Source organism: Ranitomeya imitator, chromosome 1 (genome assembly GCF_032444005.1).
Source record: "Ranitomeya imitator isolate aRanImi1 chromosome 1, aRanImi1.pri, whole genome shotgun sequence".
Lineage (NCBI taxonomy): Eukaryota > Metazoa > Chordata > Amphibia > Anura > Dendrobatidae > Ranitomeya > Ranitomeya imitator.
The window spans coordinates 1,219,392,161-1,219,404,282 of NC_091282.1; the positions used below are offsets into that span (position 1 = coordinate 1,219,392,161).

Sequence of the window (12,122 nt, forward strand, 5' to 3'; positions counted from 1 at the left end):
TGGTACTGCGGCTTCTGAGTTTCCTTCCTCAGGTGATGTGGTGAAGTCGTTAGGTGCTGCTCTATTTAACTCCAACTAGTGCTTTGCTCCTGGCCTCCAGTCAATGTTCTAGTATTGGTCTTGCTTCCTCCTGGATCGTTCCTGTGGCCTGTCTGCTCTGCATAAGCTAAGTTTTGCTTGTGTTATTTTTGTTTGTTATTTTTTCTGTCCAGCTTGCTTAATTGGTTTTTCTTGCTTGCTGGAAGCTCTGGGACGCAGAGGAAGCACCTCCGTACCGTTAGTCGGTGCGGAGGGTCTTTTTGCCCCTCTGCGTGGTTGTTTGTAGGGTTTTGTGTTGACCACAAAGTTATCTTTCCTATCTTCGGTCTGTTCAGTAAGTTGGGCCTCACTTTGCTAAATCTATTTCATCTCTGCGTTTGTATTTTCATCTCTACTCACAGTCATTATATGTGGGGGGCTGCCTTTTCCTTTGGGGAATTTCTCTGAGGCAAGGTAGGCTTATTTTTCTATCTTAGGCCTAGCTAGTTTCTCAGGCTGTGCCGAGTTGCATAGGGAGCGTTAGGCGCAATCCACGGCTGCCTCTAGTGTGGTTGGATAGGATTAGGGATTGCGGTCAGCAGAGTTCTCACGTCTCAGAGCTCGTCCTATGTCTTTTGGTTATTGTCAGGTCACTTTGTGTGCTCTGAACTTCAAGGTCCATTGTGGTTCTGAATTACCTAATCATAACACCTGAGGAGCCTTTGTTATTGACTCCAGGTACTTTACTTTCCCAGAAAACAGGACTATCCAGTGCTCCTCCAGGAGGATTCGACGCTAAGGAACTCTACAAGCACCAATGGAGACAGGTACAAAGTCTTGCAAATACTTTCTGGGACAGGTGGCGCAAACAATATTTGTCTACCCTGCAGCCATGGACGAAGTGGCAATCTACTAAACCTAATCTGAACATAGGTGACCTTGTTCTTGTGAAAGACTGTCAAATTCATCAGAACCAGTGGCCACTTGGCCTAGTTACCGCAATGTTCCCGAGCAAGGACGGCAACGTCCGCAAAGTTGAGCTAAGGATGACCAAAGGGAATGAACCTAAGACATTTTCCAGACCGGTATCTGAACTGGTCCTATTGTTGCCTTCGGAAGAAAGGAGTAGTGACATCCGTTGATGCCAGACGGGGAGTGTTCTGTCTCCGCCATCTAATATTGTTACCCTGATTATCTGTTTGCGTAATTACAGGTTTCTCAGTATGGATGTTCATATCTTTATTTGTTTTTAGTGCTTTGGCTCCCTCTAGCGGTCAAAGTTATGTTGACAGTTCAATCTTCTGTGTTTGTATTATCCATGTCTGATTCTCCTCCTCCTTTGCAATACATTATGGTAGCTCAGCCTCCATTTCCCTCCATTTTTCCTTTCACTTTCTTCAGTCTGCCTTCAAGGAAAGACGCTTCACTTCATCCCCCTTGCGATTGCATTGCCGGTATGTCTTTATGCTTCCTATAGATATTTCTGCTCTATATTAGCTTAGTTTAACCAGTTGTACTCCCAGTTTAGTCACTAGCTTCTAAATGTTATGCATAATGTATATCATGTGTATTATGTATCTGTTCTATACCATGCACTGATTCAATTTATATCATTGTTCACAGTTTCACCGCATCAATATACCACTACGTTTAATAAAGCACAGACTCAACCACAGTCTCCTTATTGGACTCCGGTATAGCGGTTTAGCTGACTGTATAACTACATATGAGCCTGCCTCATTTAGTGAGGACAGAACACTCCTGACAGCCAGAGGGGTGGTTGATGTCCGCAAGGGGAGGGTGCCGGTACGTGTTCTTAACTGCGGGGAGGAGGAAGTCCACCTAACTAAATATGTCACACTTGCCAAGCTGTTTACTGTTAATAATAGTGTGATACAGGCACCCGGGCCCTTGGCTCCGTCCAGGTCGACGGAGGACAACGGCTCTGCGGAGCAATCAAAAGATTGGTGTCAGGAATTACATGTGGGCACTGATGCTACTCCATCTCACCAGATACAGGGGGCCTACAGGGTGGTTCACGAGTATGAGCGGGTATTCAGCAAACACCCCCTTGATTTCGGGCGGGTAAAAGGGATTCAACATCACATCCCCACAGGAGATCACCCGCCCGTAAAAGAAAGATACCGTCCTGTACCCCCAGCTCATTATCAGTGTGCCAAGGACATGTTGCGAGAGATGAAGGAAGCTGGGGTAGTGAGAGACAGCTGTAGCCCCTGGGCAGCTCCATTAGTCCTCGTTAGAAAGAAAGATGGCACCATGAGGATGTGTGTGGATTATAGGCAATTAAACCGCATTACACATAAGGACGCATACCCCCTGCCTAGGATAGAGGAGTCCTTGGCTGCGTTAAAGTCTACTAATTACTTCTCTACTTTAGATCTCACCAGTGGGTACTGGCAGGTTCCTGTGGCAGAGGCGGACAAAGAAAAGACAGCCTTCACGACGCCGATGGGTCTCTGCGAGTTCAACTACATGCACTTCGGATTGTGCAATGCCCCGGGGACGTTCCAGAGGATGATGGAGTGCTGTTTGGGACACAAGAACTTTGAGACCGTGCTGCTGTATCTGGACGATGTCATTGTCTTCTCTAAGACCTATGAAGACCATCTGAAGCACCTGGCCGAGGTATTTGAAGCGCTCTCCAACTTTGGCTTAAAGGTGAAACCGTCCAAATGCCATCTGCTCAGACCCAAAGTACAGAACCTGGGCCATGTGGTGAGTGCCGAAGGAGTGGCCCCAGACCCCGACAAGGTCGCGGTGATCAAGGACTGGCCGCAGCCCAGCAACATTCATGAGGTCCGGCAGTTCCTCGGGTTGGTGGGTTACAACCGGAGGTTTATCAAGGACTTCACCAAGAAGGCCGCGCCGTTGCAAGACCTGTTGGTGGGCCAGCCCAAGAAACCCAAGGGTAAGAATACCCCGTTGGATTGGAACGACGGACTGGAAGTATCGTTCACTTGCTTAAAATCGGCATTAATGGGAGAGGAAGTACTAGCCTACCCGGAATACGACCAACCATTTGTATTGTACACGGACGCCAGCAACGTGGGACTGGGAGCGGTGCTGTCCCAGGTCCAGAAGGGCAAGGAACGAGTAATCGCTTATGCCAGCAGGAAGCTTCGCCGCACTTAAAGGAACCCGGACAACTACAGTCCCTTTAAGCTGGAGTTCCTCTGAGTTGTTTGGGCCGTGACGGAGAGGTTCAAGCACTATCTGGCCTCAGCGAAATTCACCGTCTTCACGGATAATAATCCACTTACGCACTTGGACACAGCGAAACTCGGCGCCTTGGAGCAGTGGTGGATGGCCCGGTTGTCTAATTACGATTTTACCATGAAGTACCGGGCGGGGCACAAGAATGCGAATGCCGATGCATTGTCCCGAATGCCTCACCTACCCAAAACGGAGGAAGACCCAGAAGCATTTGAAGAAGTAGAGCTGCCCGCTTTCCATCGTCCCAAGGCAACTCAGTGTTCCCATCAGGTAGATAACCGGCGCAGAAACAAACAGGGCGCCCCGTTGAATCCCCTGCCCCACCACGGGTGGACAGAGAACCAGGATGGTGACCCTGCGGTCCGTCGGGTGAAGGAGCTCCTGACGCAGGCAGGTTTGCATCCTGGCCCGGATGATCCACCGGAGACATTACAGTTTTGGAAGGAGAGGGGTAAACTGTTTCTTCACGATGGCAAGCTGTGCCGAAGGAGCATCGACCCCCGCATTCACGAATTGTTATGGCAGATTGTGGTCCCCAGACAAGATGTGCCCATGGTCCTGGGAGCGTACCACGATGGGGCAGGACACTTTGGATGGAGAAAGCTGGAGAGGCTACTCCGTGGGAGGTTCTACTGGGTCGGCATGAGGAAGGCCATCGAGAAGTGGTGTCGAGAGTGTGGCCCCTGTAGCCTATGCCGGAAGGATCGTGACAGCCAACGGGCTCCCCTGCAGCCCATCATCACCAAACGGCCGCTCGAGTTGGTCGTGCTGGATCATGTAAAGCTAACACCTAGCCGGTCAGGGTATATCTACCCTCTCACCAATGTGGACCACTATTCCAGATTCCTGGTAGTCGTACCAGTCAAAGATCTGACGGCTAGCACGGCTGCCAAAACCTTCCAGCAGTACTTCTGTCGACCCCATGGGTACCCAGAGAAGGAGTTGACCGATCAGGGGCCGGCATTTGAAGCGGAGGTGTTCCAGGAGTTCTGCAATTTGTACGGGTGTAAGAAGATCAGAACCACGCCGTACCATCCACAGACCAACGGGATGTGTGAAAAGATGAATCAAGTGTTGACCGACTTACTGAAAACCTTACCTGTAGAAGAGCGGAACTTGTGGCCTACAAAGTTACCAGACTTGGTGGACATGTACAACCACATTCCGGTGAATTCCACCAACTGCACCCCAGCGTACCTGATGCGAGGAAGGTCTAGCAAGTTACTCGTCGATCTGGACATGGGGGTTCTGACCCCTGAAGATATATTACCAGATGCGGATTGGGATACCGAGAGGCAGCAGAGGTACCGCAAAGTACAGGAATGTGTGGAAAAGAGTCTCGCTCAGGCCAGACAGAAGCAAGAGAGGGACTACAACCAGCATGCTCCCGCGGCTCCATTGGCACCTGATGAGCAAGTACTCAAAAGAAAGAGGAGACTACACAAGCTGGATGATCAATGGGAAGCGGAACTGTATACCGTTCTCCCCTCCGACTTTGACAATACAAAGGTGTGTCTCATCAGTAAGGACGGAGGAGAGACCTCAGCGGCCATATCCAGAGACCACCTGAAAATATGCCAGGATAAGCTGAAAGATGGGGAAACAGATCCCAGGATTTCTCCGCCCGTGGAAGAAGAGAAGATGATACACACTGTTCTTGGCGATTTTCCTCAGTCCTGGACTCAAATAAATGAGGCCATTGTGGTACCTGTCCTAACGTTCCGTCAACCGAGACCGTCAGAACTAAATGTGGTGCTAGGGCAGCTGGACCCGCCAGCGCAGCCAACCCCACCAGAAGATGTGATGCCAACGGTCGAACCAGCGGGTCCTCCCTCTGTCATCGGTGAATCTGCCATGCCCACCACTAATAGTGGTAGCACTGAGGACGTCAGTATGCCAGTGCTGCCCAGACTCACTAGAAGTGTAGCTAGAAGACAGTGCACTACACCAGCGATAGCAAGCGTAGCGGGTCCTGTCCGGCCAGTAGCAACTCCTGCGCTGCGGAGGTCCACGCGTAGCACCAAGAATCAGACTCCACTTCGTTATAGACCTTGGCGATATTAGCGATAGTTGTTATTTGGTTGAAAATGCTTATGTAAATATTTGTGTCATAGGTTAAAAATGGACAATGGTGTGATGGACAGTGAATCACTCCAAAACTTTCACAGGGGCCCCTTTGTTTACCCGGGGTCCCTGCTATTCTATGGTTACACCTACAGAACTGGGAGTCATGGACTGTGCATGACCAATCTTTTGCAACGTTCAAGCATCCTTACCTTCCATAACGGAAAGCACTGTTATGTTTATTTGTTCATATTGTATATATAAGAATTTTTGTGTGTTTTCTATTAACATGTATTGTTGTTCTTCTTTTCCCAGTCCGGGAGTACTGGATTTAACCGGGGGAAGTGCAGCGCCCCAGAGATCTGGTCGTTGCAGTAACGTCGCTCTGCCACTAAGGGGAGTGATGGTACGTCTGATGGCACTGAAGGGATTCTACTGACCAGGTATCACCAGCACACATTACACTTCACACTCCGGCCACTAGGGTGAGCAAAAGGCTTATTTATTGGGCCACTTCTCACATTGGTAAAACTAGGGGTCAGACAGTAAGTTAGGCAGAACGAAGCCTGGGAGAGCTCCAGGGAGGACCTGTCAGAACTGGGAAATCTGGCAGGTACCTAGCGAAAGGACAGATTGTTACGGAACCGCGCCTGCACTACCTTGCGGCGGTATCCTAAGAAAGAGACAAGAAAGGAAGGATATTGTGGAACAGTGAGAAACGAGATTAGCACAAAGGAGATCCAGTAGGAGTCGTGCCCCGAGAATGGCAACATCTTACTGAGGCGCATAGCCGGTGGCCCGAGCACCAAAGAAGTAACAGTCTCCACGCATTACTTCAAACAGTGGCAGGACAGTTAATTACAGGTTGGCTGTCTACCATACAACACCTAAGAAGGACATAGGAGGCAATCGTGGGAGAGGGGTGACACTAGGGTTCCAGAATAACTCCAGGCCTACCTGTCATAAAGGTGCGTCCTAGCCATAACATACTTGGAACACGGAGAAGAGAAAGATCTAGAACGAACGAGAACAGAAGTTGTGAGGACTATTCCGAATGCTCAGCAGGGTAGGACTTCAACACACAGGCGCTAGTGGGTAGACACTGATTTCCACCTGCAAAGGGAACTCTGGATGTGCCTTTGGACCTGCCGGTCTCAGACAGCCCTGTTGAAACTGCCCTGGATTGAGGATCCTGAAACCTTTAGTAAAAGGTAAAGAAACTGAACCCTGTGTCCTCATTATTCCTCGCACTATGCACCATCACCCTTTATTGGACGCCCCTTAGCAGGGTCACGGACCGGGTCCAGCCACCGTGACAACCCCAGAACTGAGACAGAAAGGACCAGTACCAAGTAACCTGTGGCCCTGCGTCTGGGGGCGATCCAGTAGCATAGGAGGCTCAGAATGGAGAAGGGGTAGCATTAAGAGCTTGGTATGGTGAAGGGGCATGATGGGGGGCTTGCTATGGAGTAGGAGTAATATAAAGGGCTCGGTATGGAAAAACAACAGCATGGGGGCTAAGTATGGAGAAGGAGTAGCATTAGAGCATTTGGTATGCAGAAAATGTAGTAAGGGGGCTCAATATGGAGAGGTGATAAAAAGAGAAACTTGGTATTGAGAATGGGGTAGCATGGGGGTACTCAATAAGGAGAAGGGATAATATGGTGGAGTTGTTATGGAAAATGAGGTAGCATGGTGGGCTTGGTATGAAAAATGGCATAGCATAGGGATGCTTTGTAAGTAGATGGGTGGGTTTGGCGTGAAGAGTTGTGTGATCTGTATGGAGAAGAGTTAGCATGGGGGGCTCGGTATGGAGAAGAAGCATCATGGGGTGCTTGGTATGGAGAAGAAGCATCATGGGGGGCTTGGTATGGAGAAGAAGCATCATGGGGTGCTTGGTATGGAGAAGAAGCATCATGGGGGCTCGGTATGGAGCAGAAGCATCATGGGGTGCTTGGTATGGAGAAGAAGCATCATGGGGTCCTTGGTATGGAGAAGAAGCATCATGGGGTGCTTGGTATGGAGAAGAAGCATCATGGGGGGCTCGGTATGGAGAAGAAGCATCATGGGGTGCTTGGTATGGAGAAGAAGCATCATGTGCTTGGTATGGAGAAGAAGCATCATGGGGTGCTTGGTATGGAGAAGAAGCATCATGTGGTGCTTGGTATGGAGAAGAAGCATCATGGGGTGCTTGGTATGGAGAAGAAGCATCATGTGGTGCTTGGTATGGAGAAGAAGCATCATGGGGTGCTTGGTATGGAGAAGAAGCATCATGTGGTGCTTGGTATGGAGAAGAAGCATCATGGGGTGCTTGGTATGGAGAAGAAGCATCATGTGGTGCTCGGTATGGAGAAGAAGCATCATGTGGTGCTTGGTATGGAGAAGGGGTAGCATAGAGAAGCACTGTAAGGAAAATGGAGAACCATGGGGGGCTTGTTTTAGAAAATGGGGCAGCATGGGGGCTCGCTACTGAGAAGAGATAGTATGTGGAGGATGTAACATGGGGTGACACTCAGTAAGGAGATTGGGGTGTGCTGCATATAGAGAACGGGGAGTTTAGTGTGGAGAATGGGTAGCACAGGAGGGGACCCAGTTTGAAGGTGGGGACAGTATGAACGGACAGTGAAGAGGGGGGCTTCATAGAGTGGAAGCAGTGTGGAGATCACAGTTGATAAGTAAGGAAGGTGTAGTGGGTGTAATTCATCATGGGGAGGACAGTGTGGTGGTTTTGCTTAGAGGGGGCTGTCATAGTTCACTAGGGCAGACAGTGTGGTTGCATAGGGAGCAAAGCGAGGGGAAAATAATTATTTAGGGGCATAACATAGGGCTTATTTAGGGAACAGTATGGGTAGTTATTTTTATTCCTGTGGCATTACTATGAAACTGTTATTCTTAAAGGCACAGTGTTGGGATGTGCTGCAGAAGACCGGAGAAGATGGCGGCCTGCAAAGAAGCGCTGCGGCAGTGCGGTACTTGGATCTGAGGGGCATTTACATTGGTCAGTTGCAGCCTTTAAACGACCACTGATCTGAACATGAAGCCAATCGGCAGTCACTTAATAGCCTGTGTAGACACGGTGTCACCGTCAAGTTCTCAGAACTATCGTTAACATAATGGTCTTGTTCACTTAGAAAAGCATTATTCTCAGCAGCACATGTGTGCACACGACAATGTGCTGCTGAGGACGAGGATATGTAGAGGAAGTCTATCATCCCCAAATAGCCAATGAATTATTATTTATTATTATTATTTATTCATATACTGTAGCACCACTGACTCCATGGTGCTGTACATGAGGACGGGTTACACGGGGGGGGGGGGGGAGCACCTCCCTCTCCAGGGGACGCTCGGCACCAAACGCAATGCGGCGAACAACATCCCCGTGCCACGGCACTGGCCGCTGGCCTGCCATCTTCATCCTCCTGGGTGGGCGGTCAGCACCAGGACAGCGCCACGGCGGGAGCCAGAGTACCTCCGTCCAGAGACACTCTTCCTGCATCTGACAGCGGTGAGTTCCTTGATTTCGGTGAGCACTCTACAATAAAAAATGTGGGAGAAAGCGAGCTGGCAGCCGCCATTAAGACCCTAGTTCAGCAGTTGTCTCGCCCAGGCGTACCAAATGACACTAGCACCACCCAAGCAGCCAGTCTGCACAATGATGTATTTTTCTGTGGAGTTAGCCCACTGGGAGTGCACGTAGACTTAGAGACAAAGCAGAAAATATGGGATAATAAATATGTAGACATATGGTCTCTGTTATCGGCCGACCAACAGTCCGTAGACAAGGAAAGGAGGATAGGCGAGCGGTCACAAGATAGGAGCAAACCAAAAATAGCTCAAACGATGAATAACTGGCTTCAGGCTTTCGCGGTTCTCGGCTGCATCATGGGCCAAAAGCACCCAGAACGTTGTTCCGAATTATTTATTTATCAGGATCTAATTTATAATTCATATAAGTGTCACGGCGAGTCTGCATGGAAATGGTACGACGAGGAGTTGCGCAGGCGGTTGGCCATGCAACCAGACTTGGGCTGGGGAGTAAACCAAATATTTTTTCATCAAACAAGCCGTTAAAGGCTGGAGAAGGCTGCAACCTAGTCAGGAATGCCGTCGCCCAGTTTCATTAAGGCTATTGGCCGACATAATTGCAATTTCTTCATCGGTGTGCAAGTCACAATATGAGGCAACGCTGATATCTGCAGCTTTCGCAATCGCCTTCTTCGGGGCACTTCGCATCAGCGAATTAGTGTCGCAGTCAAAAACAGCATCAGTAGGCGGCTTAATCAACGAAGACCTCGTCATATGCAGCGAAGCTCTGCGCATTAGAGTACGGAGATCCAAATCCGACCCCACCGGGAGGGGGACATGGGTATTGGTCAAGGCATCAGGCGGCCCTATATGCCCTTTAGAAATAGTCAAACACTATACGGTAGTAAGACGTACGGGTAGATTCTTTCTCTCACACACCGACGGGTCCCCACTGTCAAAATATCAATTTCAGGCGATTTTTAAACGGTGCCTAGAGGCTGTAGGCGTTGCTCCGAAAGAATATGGGACGCATTCCTTCCGTATAGGGGCGGCTACCGAAGCAGCTAGAGCGGGGGTATCGGAAGTCGAGGTGCAGAGAATGGGCCGCTGGAAATCCGCATGCTTTGCAAGATACATAAGACCAGACCTGCTTTAACATTTTTTGTCTATTACAGGCAGCTGTAGGCCCACAGTCTGGGTAGTGGGGCATTCTTTTGTCTACTGGGCGTGCAAAAGGGCAAAACTGAGGCCGGGTGGAACCAATTTTGGCTTCCCGAATCTGGAAGTCAACTGGAGAGACATCAGAGGGCTCCGGTGGCGTCAGATCTTCCCGGAGATGATTGACATCGCTAAGAGAGCCAAGGGGCCGGTGGTTCTGGTGCTACATGCCGGAGGCAATGATTTGGGCAAGCGAAAGGGGCCGAGCTGTACACAGTAATGTCAACAGTCATCGAACGGTTTGTCTGTTTATTACCGGATATGGTGGTGGGGTGGTCCGAGATAATACCTCGAGCTGTCTGGCACGGAGTCAAGGACGTAAATGCCACCGAAAACTCAAGAAAAAGGATTAACCCATGTTATGTCGAAGTTTGTGAGAGAAAATTACGGCATTGTGGTTCGCCACCAAGAGCTAGAAGGGAACAATTTAGCTTTACTAAGACCGGATGGCATCCACCTCACGGACATCGGGCTTGACATATTTTTGGAGAGTTTGCGGGATGGTGTTGAACAGGCTCTAATGATGTTGTGTGGGGGTCGGAGTCCTGTGTAGGTCATACACATCCTCCGTGGCGGTAGGTAGAGGGGGGAAAAGGTTCGTAACCTCTCATCAGCTTGCTGGCCCAGCGGTCGTCGGCTGGGGCCTTCAGCAATGAGTCCGTCGCGAAGTGTAATTGCCCTTCTCTACTTTGCAAATAATAAACTGTGACCGACCTGTTCAACCCATCCAGGTTTGTTGGTATCTTTTATTACGGAGTGGTGGGACGGGGGAAGGCAATGGTTACGACCCACGGGTCTCTGCAGTCTTCTGAGGATAGTCTACCCCTCCCTCCTTTCACCAGACCACGGGCCCTTTTTGACAGTGGTGGGCTGAGTTTAAACATGGGGCCTGTCCAAGGGTAAGAATGGGGACAAAGTTCATGAGCAGGCAGTCTGGCAGCCACATCCATAGTCCACTGTCATTAATCCCCATGGGGTCTTGGTACCGTGATCCAGTAAGGGAGGCACCAACGGGTGCAAACAAAGCTGGGAGGCTGGGAAAACAAACAATTGTGGCCATTAAAATGGGGTCACATCAGGCGCCATTGTCCTTCATGCACCATGCAGGGCTAACTGCTCTCTTGGGGATGCAGAACAGTCCCTTAGAACAGCTGGGGTGCAATTGACACTAGGGTTGAGCGAAACGGATCGGACAATTGAAAAATCGCCAACTTTCTGCAAAGTCGGGTTTCGTGAAACCCGACCCAATCCTAGTGTGGGATCGGCCACGAGGTCGGCGATCTTCGCGCCAAAGTCGCGTTTCGTATGACGCTTTCAGCGCCATTTTTCATCCAATGAAGGAGGACGCATAGTGTGGGCAGCGTGATGACATAGGTCTCGCTCCCTACCATCTTAGAGAAGGGCAGGACAGTGATTGGCTTGCTTTCTGCGGCGTCACAGGGGCTATAAAGGGGCATGCACGCCGACCACCATCTTACTGCTGCTGATCTGAGCATAGGGAGAGGTTGCTGCCGCTTCATCAGAAGAAGGGATATAGTTAGGGAGGGAAGATTAACCCCCAAACTGCTTGTGCTGTAGCGATTTCCACTGTCCAACACCACCTTTTGTTTGCAGGGACAGTGGAGTTTATATTTTTTGTGCATCAGCTCTGTAGCTTATTAGGCTGCCTTATAAGGCTCCCTGATAGCTGTATTACTGTTTGTACGCCGCTGTGCAAACCAACTGCTTTTTTAAAAGCAAAAATCCTGTTGCTCCTTTCTGCACAGTTCTCTTGTTTATTTGTCCACACTTTTGTGTGCAGCAGTCCTTTTTATTGCTGCCATACTTGTCCTTTGATCATTGTAGGGAGATTGAAATTGTACTACAGTCCTTGTATTTTTTCATATATCAGCCAACCACTTTCTGCCACTCACATTGTGTGGTGTAATACACTGGGCCTGATTTTTGTTGCAGTCTCCCCCCCAAATAAAGTGAAATTTAAATTGGCACTAAGTGGATCTACGTCACAGTTCTGTTAGTTTGTCGTATATCTTCCAGCCACGTTCTGCCACTCACATTCT

General features: G+C 49.6%; 1 protein-coding gene across 1 annotated transcript; it reads left to right on the forward strand.

Moving 5' to 3' along the window:
- The first annotated feature begins 7,245 nt into the window (after positions 1-7,245).
- On the forward strand, positions 7,246-7,707 carry LOC138657177 (uncharacterized protein PM0309-like). The gene has a single exon (XM_069744786.1). The coding sequence runs from the start codon at positions 7,246-7,248 to the stop codon at positions 7,705-7,707; it is 462 nt and encodes a 153-aa protein (XP_069600887.1).
- The last annotated feature ends 4,415 nt before the right edge of the window (positions 7,708-12,122 follow it).